The sequence below is a fragment of the Alosa sapidissima genome, chromosome 18 (assembly GCF_018492685.1).
Source record: "Alosa sapidissima isolate fAloSap1 chromosome 18, fAloSap1.pri, whole genome shotgun sequence".
Lineage (NCBI taxonomy): Eukaryota > Metazoa > Chordata > Actinopteri > Clupeiformes > Clupeidae > Alosa > Alosa sapidissima.
Genome location: NC_055974.1, coordinates 14323261 through 14342230, shown reverse-complemented (window position 1 = coordinate 14342230; position 18970 = coordinate 14323261). Strand labels below are relative to the sequence as shown.

General features: G+C 39.6%; 2 protein-coding genes across 4 annotated transcripts; both read left to right on the top strand.

Annotated features, from left to right (window-relative positions):
- The first annotated feature begins 240 nt into the window (after window positions 1-240).
- Window positions 241-15238, top strand: LOC121690135 (lysosome-associated membrane glycoprotein 1-like). 2 transcript variants are annotated; one of them, XM_042070539.1, is made up of 3 exons: window positions 241-313; window positions 14091-14264; window positions 14672-15238. In XM_042070539.1, exons 1-3 carry the CDS (start codon window positions 289-291, stop codon window positions 14803-14805), a joined length of 333 nt encoding a protein of 110 aa, XP_041926473.1. In that variant the 5' UTR covers window positions 241-288; the 3' UTR covers window positions 14806-15238. The 2 variants fall into 2 exon arrangements, with proteins under 2 accessions (XP_041926473.1, XP_041926472.1); XM_042070538.1 differs by lacking the exons at window positions 241-313; window positions 14091-14264 and adding an exon at window positions 4173-6231.
- Window positions 15239-15380: 142 nt separating this feature from the next.
- LOC121690163 lies at window positions 15381-18725 on the top strand. 2 transcript variants are annotated; one of them, XM_042070591.1, is made up of 7 exons: window positions 15394-15845; window positions 16148-16266; window positions 16386-16481; window positions 16574-16627; window positions 17017-17181; window positions 17460-17582; window positions 17853-18725. In XM_042070591.1, the coding sequence occupies exons 1-7, from the start codon at window positions 15839-15841 to the stop codon at window positions 17931-17933; spliced, it is 645 nt and encodes a 214-aa protein (XP_041926525.1). In that variant the 5' UTR covers window positions 15394-15838; the 3' UTR covers window positions 17934-18725. The 2 variants fall into 2 exon arrangements, with proteins under 2 accessions (XP_041926526.1, XP_041926525.1); XM_042070592.1 differs by lacking the exon at window positions 17017-17181 and having other exon boundaries at window positions 15381-15845.
- The last annotated feature ends 245 nt before the right edge of the window (window positions 18726-18970 follow it).

The window sequence follows — 18970 nt, the reverse complement described above, 5'->3', positions numbered from 1 at the left end:
TCAGTAAGGGTTTACATGTTGCCCAGTGTCTTGCAGCTGAGTGAGAGTAAACACAGCTTGTATATTTCATTGCTTGTATATTGCTTGTGTTTGTCTAGGCATAGTGACAGTATGTCCTACGTAGGTAGTTACAGTAGTCATATAAAATAAATTGTAGGCTACCATCCATCCTCAGTGATCATCCACTTTGGCAGCACAGTTTAAGTTAAAAGCCCTGAAAGTTTTCTTCATGTGTTCGAACAGAACACAACCTCAAAGACTGTCTATGTCAACTCTTTGCATCTGAACATGACCTACGCTTTCACAGCCGGAGGTAAGCTTACTGAGTTCATTTGCATTTTCAGTGTTTACCAATGGTCATTGTTGGACTTTGGACTTATCTGGTCACTGGCTTTGAGTTATTTATTATTGCTGAGATCACACAGTGGTAGACATGTTTTGAAGATTGAGTAAATAATTATAGTCACAATGTAAGTGTTACTCCCCTGTAAGACCACTGGCAGAACATGACACAGCATACCAGTAACAGATCAGCTCATGGCACCAAATGCTGTGAAGTAGTGCTGAGTTGAGTCGTGTGGCGACTTATAGAGTAAGCTGAACCAGCGTCTTTTTATTGGTGTAGGTATGGAAGTTGTTGTTTTGCTTTTGTTTTTTATTTTCGCTTTTGTCTTTTCTCTGAGTCATCACATTTGGTGAAATTAACCACAATTTTGTCCAGTGACATAAGACAATATTCAACCAATGCTTTTTTTTGTCATTTTGAAATATACATTGTTGTTACTGTCTAACAAAGGATTAGAACAATATAATTACATTTAATTACATTTATATGTTACATTTTTCATATGCATTACTGAAACCAAGGCAAGAAGATGGCTGATTGTGTGGTTAGTGAGTTGAAACATGGACAAGAAACATTATAATGGAAAAATGTAGCATAGATTGTAAAAAAAGTACCCTACTCGTTTGGATCATAGTATTACACAAAACAATTGACAATACACAAACAATATGAAAGGTCAAAGGTTAAAGTTCAAAATCTTTCTTTTGGAAATCGGCAAGCTTTTCCTACAAGCCATACGCAATCACTTTCAATAGACCAGTAATGTATAAAAGGGTGCATGAGCACGTGACTATCCAAACTGTGCTCCTGCAGATCACCTGGTAGAAAACTAAGTGCTTACCCCAAGATCATGGAAGGCTATGAACACACCAAAAAAACAGGCATTTAACAATAATGTAAATTAATTAATTAATCAAATTATTATTAGTAGTAGTAATTTAGTAATACTGGTATAAATTGAAATACATTATTATTGCCATAAGGTCATAAAATCTTATGGATGAAAATATGAACGGAGTGTGCACAAAAAACATGGCGGACATTCGTTTTTTCATCAGCAGAAAGTGAAGAATTCTGAAAGGCTTCGGCACTAATATCTGTTCAAATTAAGTTTTAGATTGAAAAGTTGTCTTTTATTTTCATAATCCTTGTTCAGTGAACACATACAACTGTCAGTTTGCTAGTTAACAGAAATTTCATGAAAATGATGCTCAGGCCTATAAACTATAAGTTTACCTGCAAATACCCTTCTAGATGTGGAAGTAGATAGTGCAGTGGTCACAGACATGGTTTAGTACATGGGAGACTGGGGTTCAATTTCTGCATGATGTGTTTTGGCAGAGTGAGTGCGCACGTGTACCAACGTCTCTGGAGAGAAGGCGCACAATTTGAACAAGAAATTGATTCTCAAACGGAAGTTTTGATTGCAACAATTAGCTAGTTCATGCACCAGGGTGTAAATAGCATACATTACTATATACACCAGGGTACCAGTACACCAGGGTAGAATAGCATCCACTTCTAACTATTCATTGATGCAAACAGCATACTGTACCTTATTCTATTACACAGCTGAGCTATTCACACCCTGTGACATAACAACAAAAACATGTTGCCCGTTTTTTTTTTATTACATTGTGTGATCAATATGCCAGAGTAAATGCACAGGGGTGCTAATAGCATACACTGATATTTGTACCTGACAGGGTATTAATAGAACACATTGCTGTGTGCACCAGGGTACGAATAGAATTCACTTCTTATTGCACCAGGGTACTAGCCTGACGTAGTCATACTCAATTCTAGTAAGAATTTGAGTCTGATACTGCTCCATTGAGCTGTGATTATGGGGCGTGTTTCAAACGAACCAGGAAAAAAAATGCCTCTGCACTCAATTGGATAGACCTACAACCAATCAGAGCAACGGAGTGTGTGACGTATGTTAAGCGACGCATATGTCAACAGAACTCAACCAAAGATTGTTAAGGCGGAGCCAGTAGGTCCATTGGCATCGTCAAAGAGCTAATGGACAAAACGGACACAGAGCTGGAGCTGACAAGGCCGACTGGCATTCATCATGTGGCCCGAGAACAGGAGGACGTTTTAACACTGGTAAACGTTTTCAGGGAGACACAACTTTCCCAACAAAAATCACCCAGGCAGGCAGTATCATGCATTCCCGAATTTCTAGAGAAAAACAATTTCAAAGCTGAATTACCAGGAGATGTGGATGAAGTCCAAAATAATGGACTGGCAAAATGTGCCTATTTAAATAATTAAGTAAATGTGAAATGTAAATGGTGATGGTAATTTGTAAATATTGTTTTCATAAATGACAATGTAAATAATTGTGTTTTCATATAATAGTTTAGTAGTATCCACATTCTTGAAACCATTTTTGTGTTTTCTTATTGATTGTATGTTCAAAGTTCAGCGTATATCTTCAAACATTACCTATTATGTGTAGATATTAAAAATCTTTATTGACATGTCTTATTGTTTGTCTTTTAAATGCAGAAACATCACCAACCATTAGAGAAGTATAAACCATTTTAATTTTATTCAAAAATATTAATGTAACAGAGGTAAAAAAAAAGGTATTTGCACAACAACAGGACCGTGAAGCTACAAATTTGAGCCTGAATTTGAAGCTAGTCTGAGATCTTCAACATTGACAAGCCTGATTCTAAGTTACTTGGTGATGATTGTATCTTATCATCCTCGTCATCAAAGTAACCAGTGTAATCCATCTCAACCTGAACAACACAGTCATCAAACAAATTAGTTTGACTCTGTTCGATGTCATCAAAAACCTCATGCATAATTCATAGTATCTCTTTTGCATGCTCCAGCTTGTATGTAGGGAGATTATGGGATAATGAAGTCCAGGTCAAATATCTGTGTGCACTGTTCTAAAACCGATCAATGAGTTCATCTCCAAAACCAGTGCAGGCTGTATCGACTGTGTAAAGTGGTATGTTTGTATGAGCCTGAAGTAAACTACTCCTGTAAGTTTGTAACAGTTCCCTGATCAAAAGTGTGCCCTCAGGTATGACTATTCTGTGTTTGTGGTGTGATGAAACCTCCCCTTGAAAGTGTTCATATTTGGGGATTAGCTCCCCACAACCTTCAGGTTCACAAGAACAAACAGAATGGCAGTGAGTGCAGCACAGATGTCCTAGATCAACAGATGCGGTGTGTTCCTCAAAATGGCAGTACAAAGCTTTCCGCAGACAACTAGTGACTCCATTATAAAGTACCGTCTTAACTGCTGGGTCAAGCTTTGTACCAACATCCCTCACAATCCAGTGTAGGCACTCCAGTGTATGGCCAGGTACTTTAATCAGACTCAGTCTGATGTTTGTTCTGTTTGGGCTCAGGGCCAAAATGATTGGATTGTCCATCTGAAGCTGTTTCATAACCCTGGCTCTGGATTCCCGATCAGCAGAAGCGGTCAATGTCAGCACAGGTGTACCTGGAATATATAGCAGTACAAAAAGCAACCAATAAGTAACAGTAAAAATAAGAAATTATGAGTAGTATCATTTAGTACTTTTTAATGACATCTAAAAAGAATACATCACTTATAAGGGGTACAGTGACTACCAATATGGGTGTGGTGCTTGAGTACATAGAGCAACACCCAAATGCCCTTCTGCCCTTTTGCAGCCTGACCACTGATAGAAATAAAACAGTAACCTACATTAGAATGTTTTAACAGCTAGTTCGCTACAATCACACTAACGTTATGATTGTCTGAGTTAGCGAACGTACTGTCATGTACTGAATAGAGAGCTATCTCTTTAAGAGGAACTTTATGTTATAAAGTGTAATTGGGGAACCTGTTTAATGTTACACTTGCTTTTGGAATTGGGAGTAAAACGACAAGCAGTTGAAACCGGTGTCCGAGATTTAATTCTGTGGACGTGCAACTATTAACAGTTTAATAGTACAACATAAAATATAACATTGGCGACGAGAAGTGGGCGAGCACAAGTACGGGAGAAAACGTGAATTTTAATATGGATAAAGTGAGTATCCCGATGTTTGAGTGCTTCAAAGACCCGGCTACATTCGGTCGACGGTGGACTCGATGGCTAAATTCATTTGAACTTTTTGCCGACGGCAAAGGACTTTTAGTCAATGGAGATACACCTGCTGCAACTTTACAACGCAGGAGAGCCTTACTTCTACACCATGCAGGGCCTGATGTACAGGACATTTTTACTACCTTGCCTAACACGGGTGGTGTGGCTGATTACGGAGCTGCAACGCAAGCCCTGAATGATTACTTTGTACCTCGTGTGAATACTGCTTTTGCGCGGCACTTTCGCAAAAACAAGGAGAGACAGTGCAACAGTTTACAACAAGGCTCAGGCAAGAGGCCAGGGATTGTGCATTTGGTGCCGATATGAACAATCAGATTCGTGACGCAGTCGTGGCACGATGTTCCTCCAGCTACGTTCGCCGAAAACTTTTGGAAGAGGGACACGACCTCACTCTGGCACGTGCGTTGGACGTCCCATCACTCTGCGAGAGGATTGAGGAGCAGTTGTCTCTAACAACGGGAGGAGGAGCTGCAAGTGCAAATACAGAATGTGTGAACAGGGTAGGACCAAAGCACAATCAAGCTAAATTTAAGAGACTTCAAAATACACAGAAAAGTAAGTCAGAACTGCACCAATGCTATAGATGTGGAAATACAGATCACTTCGGCAAAGATCCAAAATGCCCAGCTAGAAGTCAGAAGTGCCACAAATGTAATGGAAATGACCACTTTTCCAAAGTATGCAGGACCAAAAAGAATAGGAAACAAACTGTAAATAACGTGGAAGAACAGACAGATTATGCATTTTTGGTGACAGACAACTCCATGCAAAATAGGCTGAAAGTGTGCCTGGGAGGAGTAAACTTGAAGATGCTCATAGACTCTGGTGCTACCTGCAATATAGTTGATGAGAACACATGGGGGAAACTGAAAAATGAACACATAAAATGCCATTCCTATCTCTCAGCAGACAGGAAGCTATATGCTTATTCGCCCAACCAGCCATTGACAGTAAATGGAGCTTTCAAGTGTGAAACTAAGATTGGAAATTCCAGTGAATATGCTGAGTTTATTGTCATCAAAGGACATGGCGAACCATTATTAGGAAAGGACACAGCAGCAAAGCTTGGAGTACTGAGAATTGGAACGGATATAGCAGTAATAGCAGATCTAAAACAGTCTGTACTGGCACAGTATCCTGATGTGTTTCGGGGTGTGGTAAAGCTAAAAGACAAACAAGTCAGTCTATACATCAATCCTGATGTCCAGCCAGTGGCACAGCCTTTAAGGCGAATACCGTTCAACTTGAGAGGACCTGTAGAGAGAAAAATAAAAGAACTGTTAGACACGGACATAATCGAAGAAGTGAATGGTCCTACTCCATGGGTCAGCCCAGTAGTAGTTGTGCCAAAAGCCAACTCTGAAATCAGATTATGCCTGGATATGCGTCAAGCAAACCGTGCCATCGTCAGAGAACGATACCCTATACCTACGGTGGATGAAATCCTGCAAGGCATGAATGGGTCCATGGTGTTCAGCAAACTGGATCTCAAGCGGGGTTATCACCAACTGGAGTTGACACCTGCATCACGCCAGATCACAACATTTGCTGTCCACAATGGAGTCTACAGATACAAACGACTGATCTTCGGAGTGTCTTCAGCCAGTGAGCAGTACCAGCATGAAATTGCATCTGCATTAGCTGGAATAGAGGGAGTCGAAAACATCTCAGACGACATTGTAGTTCATGCAGCAGACCAGAAAACCCATGACCAGCGTCTATATGCTGTCCTGAAGCGCCTGCGGGAGTGTGGACTTACATTAAATCCTGCAAAATGTGAGTTTAATATGGATCGCTTACACTCTAAAAAATGTTGGGTTAAAAATAACCCAAATATAACCCAGCCGCTGGTTAACTATTGGACCAACACCACATTGAGTTATCCTAACCCAATGGTCTGGGTACATTATTAAACCCAGCAGATTGGGTACGATTCTAACCCAAAACACTGGGTTATATCAACACAACGTTAGTTAAATTGGCACAATAGACTGGGTAAAGGTAACCAATGTGCTGGGTTATAACTATATAAATGTTGAGTAAAATTCACACAGTATATTGGGTATAGATTCAACCCAAACCAATGGGTTATATCAACAGAACTGCTAGTTAAAATAACCAGTTGTCGGGTTTTCTAAACCCAGTATTTGGGTTGCATTGAGAGAAAATGGGCAACAAATAGCCATGCAATGAAATAAAACAGTTCGACATAATTATTTATTTGACAGTTTATTTTTGAACGGATAGCCTACTCTAAAAGCAGCATCAGCATGTGATAAGTTACTTCCATGAAGACAGCTAGATTCCACGGTCCATTTGGGGGTCAGCCCTGTCAATCAAAGAAAGAAAAAGAGTAAATTAATCACTGCTATTGACAGAACTTTAGATCAAGACTTTCACGAACCATGATCAGTGAATGATGTTGACAAACATTAAAAATTCGGAGACAAAATATTAGCGCAACACACTCGGAAACCATGACCACCTCATGGAGTTGTTTAACAGCAGACTGACAAACATACGTTTGTAATATTAACGTTAGTGGCAGTGATAGTTCTACCGTTAGCTAGCTCATGTTAACACATTCAGTTAGTTAAATTCAAGTTGTCTGTAACGTTAATGTTACCACCAAAAACCACCCAGTAAGTTACATGGCTATAATATGAAGCTACCCTGAATGAATTAATATGTTGTTTGGCATGATGATTACCGTACGTAAAGAGACTACTTCGACTGTATACATTAGCTGACACACATGCTGCACTAACATGAAGCATTTGTTAGAGCTAGAAGCTAGCATACCAACCGTCTGCTAACGTTAACCTAGCCAGCTGTTGGTATGCTAATTTTAGTTCTTTGTAAAAGTTTGTTTTGTTTCTGTTCAGCAGTTCATACCCAGTCAACACAGAACTATGTTTTTAAGAGTCTGTCTTTGTGTAGATTTAACATTAACATGAGCAGTAATTGTAAGACTGTAAATTAATGTTAGCTAACGTTAGCTGGCTTGAATGTCACAATTCTTAACCTGCTTAGGCTGAACGAAATTGGCAGGCAGAATATCCATTTATATCACGAAGGTATCTCTGGGTGTAGGCTACTTTTAAAATCCGTCTGAATAATAATAATAAAAAAGTTAAAAGCAGATACATACCTTCCAAAATCGCCTGATTTCCACTGCATGTTGAAAGCTGCTGGACTGCATGGACGGTTGAAAGAATAACGATTTCCCCCGAACTCTCAAATAACTATGCAGCTGTGTTAAAGTTACCCTGGTGCTGAGTAGTGTGCTCACGTCAGGTGGGGGAGAGGAGGGGCGCTGTCCTAAACTATCAACCCAACAAGCTGGGTTACAGAAAATAACCCAACATGAGTAAAAACAACCCCACACAATGACCCAACAGTTTCAACTCAGCGTTTGGGTTGAGAAAATAACCCAGCATTTTTTAGAGTGTAGTTTTCATGGGAATCCTGCTGACAAACAAAGGAATTGGACCTACTGAAGAGAGAGTTAGGGCAATAGTGGAAGCCAGAGAGCCAGAAAATGCCTCAGAGGTGAGAAGCTTTCTAGGTCTTGCCTGTTACAGCAGCCGGTTCATTCCAGAATTTGCGACTCTGGCGGAGCCATTGAGACGTCTAATCAGAAAAGACACTCAATTTGTGTTTGGTCCAGAGCAAAGAAAAGCATTTAATGCACTCAAAGATGGACTGGCGAAAGCTGGAACCTTGGCGTACTATAATAAGGATGCACCAACACGAGTGATAGCGGACGCCAGCCCAGTGGGACTCGGCCCTGTGCTTGTGCAACGCCAGCAGGGCGAGATGGTTCCTATCTGCTATGTGAGCAGAAGCTTGAGTGACTGCGAGAGAAGATACTCTCAAACAGAGAAGGAAGCCTTAGGTTTGGTGTGGGCCTGTGAAAGACTTCATCCCTATGTATATGGCAGACAGTTTGAGCTTGTCACTGATCACAAACCATTGGAGGCAATATACAGCCCACGATCGAAACCCTGTGCCCGTGTGGAAAGATGGGTCTTACGTTTACAGCCATACGACTTCAAAGTTGTCCATGTGCCAGGAAAAGCGAACATCGCTGACCCATTGTCACGCATGTTGGGGAAGACCACCATAAAAGAGCAACATTCACATGGATCTGAAGAATATGTGCGGTTCATTGCTGTTAATGCCACCCCTATAGCTCTGACAACAAGAGAGGTGGAGGAAGCCTCAAGGAATGATCTGGAGCTGATAGAGGTGAGAAAAGCAATAGAGACTGGATGTTTTGAAAAATGCATGGCATACGCACCAACAGTCAATGAACTCTGTGTTATTGGCTACATTGTGCTACGCGGTACCTGTATTGTGTTACCAAAAGCCTTACGGGCGAGAGCACTCATGCTCGCGCATGAGGGACATTTGGGGATTGTTGGAACCAAACAACATCTGAGAAGCAAAGTGTGGTGGCCAGGTATAGACAAAGCTGCAGAAAGACATTGTAGAGCATGCCATGGGTGTCAGATAACATCAAGACCTGATGCACCCGAACCTCTAAGGCCAACGCCACTGCCAGATGGGCCGTGGAAAGATTTAGCCGTGGACTTACTTGGACCACTACCATCAAAACACTCAATCCTAGTTGTGGTAGATTACTATAGCAGATACTATGAGTATGATATACTCACTTCCACAACGACTGAAAAAGTGATTGACAGTCTTGAGTCGATATTCAGTTGACATGGACTACCTGTAACACTGAAATCCGATAATGGACCACAATTCAAGTCTGATGAATTCAGAAATTATTGTGCTGAGAACGGAATTACACATGTGAGAACAACGCCAAAGTGGGCTCAAGCGAATGGTGAAGTGGAGCGCCAGAATGCTTCAATCATGAAACGCATCCGAATTGCACAGTCAGATGGACTTGACTGGCAGAAAGAGCTTAGGCGATATGCCACTGTTTACAGAGGAATCACACACAACACAACAGGGAAAAGTCCAGCGGAACTCTTGTTCAATAGGAAGATGGGAGGCAAGCTGCCGGAAATCACATCTGCTCAAATGGATCTGGAAGTAAGCGATAAAGATGCAGAACAAAAAGGGAAATATAAACTGTACGCTGACGAGCAGAGAAAAGCAGAATACTCTGATGTGGATGTTGGAGATCAAGTGCTGATGAGACGAGAGAAAGTGGATAAGTTCACTACAACATTCAACAAAACACCACATACAGTAGTAAGCAAGTACGGGAACAAAGTAACCGTGGAATCACCTGCCGGAACTCAGTACAGCCGAAACACAACCAGTGTGAAGAAATACATTACAGACCTACAAGCAACAGAAGAAGTGGGAAACGGGGAGACTGGGTCAAACCCAGAGCAACAACCAGCTATGGACACTTCCAGTAATCCTGTTGTGGCAGCTGAACAGAGCAGCCCTCCTGCACCTCTTAGGCCTCAGCGCCACAGAAAACCACCTGAGAGACTAAAAGACTTTGTCATGACTTAAGTCACATGTTTTGATTGGAAAAAAGAAAGAATTGACTGTTCTTTGTCAATGTAAATGTTTGCTGGGAGACCGGGTATGGTTGTAACACATTTTTCTTCAGCACCTAAAACTACCATTTCTTTTAAAGCTACAGTTCTGGAACTTTTTGGCAAAGTAACCACATTTGTCTACTACAAGTGGCAACCATTTAAATCTCTTCAACTATATTACAGAATTTGTGAGATTATGACAAATACAGTGTGTACCTTTGTTACAACCTACCCCACTACTGGGGTAGATTGTAACACCTATTGGGGTAGATTGTAACAGGTACAAAAAAATGCAGAAAAACAATGGAATTCCATTTGATATACTGATTTATTGCATAAACAGGGTACACAGGGTGTGAAAATAGATTCACCAACATATTGTATACCATACAATCCGTTCTTCACATAGAGAATGAAGATCATATTAACGTTTTAAACTAAATATAAAAACCACAGCGTTTACACTTTTGTGTGTGTATGTATTTGTGTCTCTCATGGAAAGAGAGAGAGGGCTGAACAGTCACACACACAAAGATGAAATTAAACAGACATTAAATGGGTCTACTAGCCCCATTCCACAGGTTGTAACATATTCAAAAATTGTGTTACAACCTACCCCACCACTGTCATCCATTGTTTAGCTAGCTGTATTAGCATGGTGCTTTGACATTAGCAAGAGAGAGTTACACCATTCTTTACTAGAGAAACTATAGTTTGACCTGATGTAACTCATACAACTGTATCTACAATGGTAAAAGCACTAGAAAAAATAATAATAAAAAAATAAAAAGTTACTTTCTTACCTCAGATGTTGAATTTTTCTCCTTACTCCGGGATAAATGGCACTAACAACTTGAAAATGTCCATGTGTGATCGTTAAGGAAGTCTGAGCAGTCAGAAACTGTCACATGGCTCATATCTTATCCCTGATTGGTGGAATTGGTGATGTTACAACTCTCCCCATGTTACAACCATACCCGGTCTCCCCTACTAAAGCAGATGAGTTACATACGAGTTCTGATAACCAGTGTTTGAATCTTACAGATGATTTATGAGTAACCAGTTTAAATGCTGTGGGTAACTTTAAAATGAGAAACAAACAGTAAGTTTTAAGAAGACATTTTAGTTGTGTTTGTATTCATGACGGAGAACATTGCTGACGAATTCAACCCAAGTGCTCTTTGGTGACGTGGTTGATTACGTTACTGTTGAGCATCTGTCCATCATCGTATAAAGCCCGCCCTGACAATTTGATTGGCCCGCCAGCTTTTGGGCGAGCATACCATAGACATAATATACATAGACGCCGCATCGACCGCTACTCCTTAGCGCTGACGAGATTTGGAGCCGCCATCTTGGACCGGTCATCCACTCCACTCAGTGTAATCTGTTTGGCCGGTGAGATGAGCTGTCAGCGCACTTAATTAATCATATCTCACTGAATACTGAACAGATTCTCACGCGTTTTTTTTTGCTGCAAAGGTCATACATGTAGCTATGATATAGGACACATGATTTAGCGTATTTTAATATTCATAGTGGGTTTAACAGTAATAGAATATTCTGATATATGATATAAAGTGACCTGACGTCCGATATCAAAACTGGGAACATAATCCATGTTTGACAGCATAGACAAAACTAGTTTGATACAAGTTTAATGAGTTAAATATAGTTCACAGTTGACAGAAAAGTTCCATCAACAGCATTATTCACAGTCCACAGAAAGGTTCCATAAACATTTAAGTGAGATCAGTGCCATTCAGACATCTGAGGGGTATTCCAAGTAGGCCTATGTGGTTTAGTGACAAACTTGGGTAAATTGACTTATGAGAATAAGTTGTAAACCTCCCAGTAGAAAAGCTGTATGATACAGGAAACATGGTTGTGTGTTATAATATTCATAGTGGGCTTAACAGTAATAGAATATTCTGATATATATGATATATTATAAAGTGATGACATCATATAAAAACTGGGAACATAACTAATCCACGTTTGACAGCATAGACAAAAACTGGTTTGATACAAGTTTTAATGAGTTAAATTTACAGAAAAAAAATCCATTAACATTTTCAGTTCAGTGCCATCAAAAATAAAGTGATGAACAGACATTGGTGTGGCATAAAGGAAATGGAGTAACTGGGTTCAATATCAACAGCATTTGTTAGACAAGTTCCATAAATATTGTAAAGTGCAAGTTTGTAGGTTTGTTTCTGATCCTTAAAAAACAGACATTGGTTTGGCATAGTAAGTGTAACAGTTCATCAATTCAAGACAAAAAGGTGACTTGTCACTTGTACAGTGTCAATGGGTTCATCAACAGCATCTGTTATTTACAGTTCACAGAAAGGTTCCAGCCCCAATGAAGAGATTAAATGAAAAGGAATTAAGAAACATTTTAGAAACTGCTAAGATCAACCCGTTCATTGCAATCAGTAAAGAATCAGGGAGTGTCTTCACAGGCTCAGTGAGACAGAGTTACCGTCATGCAGTTGGTTCTATGATTTCGACAACTGGTGCATGCCATTTTGTATGTTCCCACCTTGCTAAAATTGCTTGGGTACACTTTGGCTGAGAACAAAAGTGCTTCAGACAGCAGGTGGGCAAATAAGATGGCATAGTAAACTGGGTAAACTCCATAAAAGAGGACTGAGTCAACCAGACGATGGGAAAATGGGACACAGAGTGGCGAATGCAGGTGATGAAGGTGGAGCTCATAAATCAAACATTCAGTCACAGTGTAGCAGATACCCTGCAGTACTGCAATGAAGAGCTGCACCTTCCTCAGTTCCAGGGGTGTGAGGAGACCGTTCAGTTCATTCACAGTCTTCTTGAACAAGGCAGTTATAATAAATCAATGAATGAAAAGGAATTTGAGAGGCATCTTATTCTTGTTAGGGTAAATGACATGTGAATAATACAGTGTTGGGCAAGCTACTTCGAAATTTTAGTGAGCTAAACTATCAGTTACTCTGCCATGAATAAAACACTACACAAAACTACCACCCAGTCAAATGTATTAGTAGCCTAACACAGACACAGCAGTAGGCTAGTTCACTACATAGGAAGCTACTTTAAATTGTGCTAATTTCACATGACAAGAAAAGTGTAGCTTGTCTGGCTAAGCTACTTGATAAATAAAGAAGTTGAGCTATTGAAAAGTTACTTTAGTCAGGAAATAGTGAGGCTACCACCAACACACTTAGGCTACAAGTAGCAGCTAGCGATTGCCCAATAGGCTAGTCTGTGCCACTTGTGTAAAATTCGCCGGCCAAATCTAGTATGATTTATTTCTACAATAGCCTTCTTGTGTCAGTTGTAATCTAAGTCAGTGTTATGGAATATGACTTAGCAAGTCTCAGTTCATAGCCGGGTGAACACAGAGTAAACATAGCCTAGCTATCGATAGATGGCTACGATTTTCATACAGTAATATCAAAGATTGCTCCTTCTCAGCTCTCTGGTAATATTCTATTCACAAAATATAACCAATAGTACGGTTATGTTAAATCTTACTTGTGAAAAGTAAATCCCCCGAGTATGGTCCGCCGATTTGAGAAGGAACATGCTGCACAGTGCTGTCATCTTGTGTCTTCTGCTGCAACGCAACGAGGAGTATGACCGGTCCAAGATGGCGGCCGCATTTCTTGTTTCCAGCAGCCAATGCGGCGTCTATGTATATTATGTCTATGGAGCATACTCGCGCCACTATTGATCTATAGAGTGGTGAAGTCCCGCCCCTTCCGTTTGCCTCCATGGGACCTATCTTTCAGACCGAACTTCCCGACCTCAAACGTTGTGGGCGGGACTAAGTTCGGAATGGCACCCAGGCTACCAGGGTACGAATAGCATACACTGCTAATTGTACCAGGGGTGCAAATAGCCTTACCTAAATATTAAACCACTAATAACTTTCTTTAATAAGAAGTAATTATCACTTGAATTAAATGTTTTAGGCTTTCCCTATTTCATCTGTCTGGTTGGCTTTCATCATTCTAAACTCCACCCCACTTCTCTAAAACCTCTCTAACTATGAGCAGTAAGTAACTGACTGTTGCTACAGACAAATGGATGAGCTATGGCATCATGATTTTGCAAGTAAGAAGCCTTACATCGCCAAGAATGAATCACTGGATCTCATTAAGGCAGCCATTGGCCACTCCTATTCCTGTAAGAACGAGTCCATCTCCCTTGGTAATGAGATATACTTGGAAGTGACCCAGGATCGAGTCCAGGCCTTCAACTTCACTGTAACTAACCAGTTTGGCCTGCGTGAGTATTATGAGACTTTGGTCTTAATCCAACAGCAAAAAAAAACTTCTACATTTAGCAAAGGCAATCCAACAAATGCAAGATGCCTACAGGCCTTTAACAAAATGAGAAGCAAACACAATTATTTGAACTGAAATGCATTTGATATGTCTACCATGTTAACCAAATCAGTTGTATGTAACCTCTAAAAGGTGAAATGAACAGATGTTTTTTTCAAGCACATTCAACTCATATTATCAAAACAGGTTTTGACAGATAAGACAATAATTCTGTAAATTCACAAGGGACACTGCAGCATTTACTGTGTTGTCTGGAAATACATGTTTTTTTAGAAGGTTAAGAGAACAGAGCTTCTGTTGTACTATGGCTATGTCATTCATTGTATTCAACTTGTCTTTCTGTTATAGCTGACCTGTGCAAGGCCGACCAGCCTCACTACGCTGTTGCCATTGCTGTGGGCATTGTGCTTCTCATCCTCATCGTTATCGTGATCCTCGCGTACATCTGCAGGCGCAGGTCCGATGGCTACGAGTCCCTGTGAGGAACGCATACGGGCACAGGATTCCAACCACCTCTGTCCGTGGAGCATCAGTCATCCTCTCATCTCATCTGGGTCTGGTGGATCCACGACATTATTAGGATTTTAAATCAATACAGCTATAACAATTTATGTCAAAATACTTAACAGATGTTTATTTTAGCTCGATTATTACCAATGATATAGACATCATTTATGGTTCATATTTGCCATTTACCCCTGTGAGATCACATTTATGATCATACGTATATGATTTTAGTTTTTTTTGTGTGAGAAAACAAGGAAATATAATTATAAAAAAGGTAAAAAAATAAAAGCAAGATTTTTGATCATTATTGATGCTTATTTCTTAGAACTTAATCAGAACAGGTGAAAGTGCTTGAAAAGTAACAATTTTGTAACTTTTTTGGGGTATGGTGCAGAAACGCACACACACACACACACACACACACACACACACACACACAGCAGGCCCAGTTAGAAGGAGGACACAGTTAAGGTACATAGCACCTACAATTATTACACTTTGTGTACCATGTGCAGTCATTGAAAATAGGTTATTTTTTATGTTCTTCACAGGAAATGAGCCAAGGCCAATTAGTTTGAGTTAATAAATAGCATATTTTTCTTTTAGCAAACATTGAAAGTTTTAGTCTTTGTAAGGTTATTTAAAGCCAGTCCTCAAATGAAGGGAATATATTAATTGTCCACAGCTAGGCTACACACTGGGAAATATTTTCATTGTCTGTTTTAAAAAGGCATTTGCATTTTTGTTAAAATAAATTGCAAGGGACCCTAACGTTAACGTTAAAAAAAACACTTGTTTTAAGTGTCTGTTTTATAACTGTTATAACTTTGTCCTGAATGAACACGTGGAGACTGCGTGGATGCTGAAAACTTTCATTCTTGAGTTGACTACCCCTAGTGTGCAGATCGGTGCTGGGAGGAGCTCTGTTCTACTTGGGGGACATTAACAGTCCCCCAAAAAGGGCGTTGTTTTCGGGAATAGGAAGGCAACTACATCAACAAACGCGAGATGGAGGGTAAAATCATGTTTATTCTTAGAAAGCTAACATTAGTAACATTAGGATTAGACCTACATTTTAATGTGCATGAGTTAGGCTAAATAGGAAAAACGCGATTTAGTGTTGTAATATCATGCGTGGACTAGGCTATGTGTTGTGGTAGCCTGGTTGCAAGTTATTTTCTCTGTTACGAAATCACTAAAATAAATGTAGGTTATCAGTTTCAATCAGATTAGCACAGATCTAGGATTTCCATGTTTTATTTGACAATGATTCCATTTGTTTCTTACTACATGGAACCGGCACGGCGCGCGTTGCAGAGTCGAACCCAAATTCATCTTCAGCTTCAAGCAACGCAGGACCGCTAGTTCAAGTGACATTTCAAAAGGACCCGAACCGAAAAAAGAAATATCTGGAGTCAGAACCCAAAGCACTTGGGGTGTGTAGTTTCAGTTAATGTGTGTAGAATAGCTACTAAGCACAGATGCCTTAGGTTGTAAAATTACTGTCATATAATTCCCATTGAAGCTTAATAAAAGCGCGCGTGTCTCTGTCCAGTGCACTCAGATTGTACTCGCATTCTTCCTGGTGAACGCCGGTCTCCTCAATTGGTCACCCGGGTGGAGTACTATGGAAATCATAAATGGAATCTTTGTAAGTTTATGTGGGATGACATAAGCCTGCCTGTAGCATTAGAATAGTATTTATAAAATTAGACTGAACAGTAACACAATTTCTCCTTGTAGGTTATTATTGCTGGAAGTGTGGCCATTGCAGCACAGAATCTTTCCCTACACACAGTAAGTTTTGGCAAATTATTCGCAGAGCATCACTAGAAAACAAAACCCATTAATCTCACCCCTTATAAATGCCTTACTTTTGACCTTAAAACCCTTCTATAATTAAGCCTAGTTTTTAAATGTGCAGGTTGAAGGTTGAATCCCTGAACCAACACCTTAAAATAAAATAAAATTGTCCTTAATTACCTCCTTAAGGGGTTTCACACTCATATCTTAAGCCATTTCAATGTAAAATTAGAGGCCACTTAATATAAATGAAATGGTTTTGGTATGTTTTCAGGGGTAATTTAAGGTAAATTTGGGTACATCATGTTTCATAGTGCATGCAGCTCATTGCAATAAGAAAGAGAGTGCACATAATGGTTATTTTCGCTCTTATTTCTATCCAGCTTAGGGCCTGTTTGGGACTCCAGGTTTTCACCAGCATAACCTGTGGAGTCACCTTCCTGTGTATGCTTGGCTCATCAGTACACGTGCACTATTATGAAGATTGCCATTATTTGACACATGATGAGGTTAACAGAACTGTACACGAAGCATGTACAATGTTGTTGGTGAGCAAAATAAATGCTTGTGTTTAGAGAAGAGAACTTCTCCTACAAAGATTAATGGACTCACATCTGGAAATATATATATGTTATATGTTATATATATGTAAATTATATGTTGCCTTTAAAAAAAAAAATGTAAAATGCTCAAAGATATTCCAAGGAAACGCAAAACTATAGTGATGGGGGAAAAGATATTATGCTGCATAACATTTGCAGAAAGTAAAACCTTTAATTAGTCAAACCATTCATTCATTCTCTTTATTTTTGTTCCACCCTGACAGCAGGTTGAGGACCATTATTCCGCTGAGATCAAAGTGGTCATGGCCACAATTCTCGGCATCTCTATCACACTGGCGACCTACTGCTGCAAAGTCATCCAGTGCTGTTCGCCAGCCGGTTTTATGGTGAGTCCTTATACTGTACCTGCGATTCACACAAACACGCTGACCTATGGCTACCTCACATAACTCACTTGATAACAACTGCTGTAAACAGGTGTTCCCAAAGGGAAGTTATCTAAACATAACCACCATCAACTGGGCCCTGCAAGTATAGCTGAAGAACTTTTGGATTTGACAGTCACCCCCACCCCCCATTTTACAACAGTTTTCACAAGTGATATATCTTAATTTTTTTTATCAGCTTCAGTGGCTTCTGTGTTTGCTCTCTTCCAGCCTGTGATCACTGTGAACGCACCTCCAGCCCCCGAAGTGAGAAGAGAAGACAGAGAGGGAGAGAGCCCAAACGATGGATAAGACTGTTGCCAAGGATACATCGATTTCTATACACTAGCCTACACTTCATTTTATATTTTGATACTTATTTTTATACTTTATTCTTACATTGTTTCCCTAAAAGGAAAAATAATTAACCATATTCTTGAGACAGTGACTTTCTCTCACTGACTTCACTTAAGCTGATGAAATATAAACTACAAAAACAACATACTTGTAAGATTGTTGTAGGACTACTACTAAACTTAACATTCAGTAGGCTATATTACGTAGTAGTGATTCTGGCCTTTTATGGTCAATCTGTCAGTGCGGTTACATGCAAACAAACAATCAGATTTTACTCAGATTAAAAATCATGTCATGTAAACAGAGTTCTCCGATTGAACTCCAATTTTATGAAATCAGAGAAGATAACCTAGAGTATTTGATATCAATTTGATTATGTAACCAAATACTCTGATTACAGTTGGAGTTTATAATGTTCTATGGAACTTTACATTGTTGTGAAACACAAGATTTTCATTGTTTTTTCATTTTCATCCATTTTCAATTGGAGTAGGCCGGCCTATTATAAAATTCTGATAATACTCCGATTGGACTTTGAGTGTACAGTTGTTGGGCAGGATGCAAGGTGTCTTTAATGATGAATATTTTTCTGTAATGCTCTGGATACCAATACAAAAATAACAACAAAATACTCCGATTGGTGCTTTAATCCGATTCTTCTGCACATGTAACCACACTGTGTGTAATCATATCAAAATATATGTTTTGTACTTTTTGAACAAATAAATAAAAACAACTTTTAACTTCTCTGCTTTGACGTGGATTAGGCCTACTAAATGTTGTAGTGACCCTGTGTTTAGGAGAATTCTGAAACCTGGATCCTAATGCTGTGATGACACTGCATTTTCTGACTTTCAAAAAGAAAAGAAAAACACGCTGACTGCAACCTTTAGTATCACTTCTGTGTCACATTCACATTAATGGCTTTTTCATGTCAACTATCAGGGTTCCCAGTTTAACAGGGTTTCTTAAAAGTGTAGTACTGGTGGTCC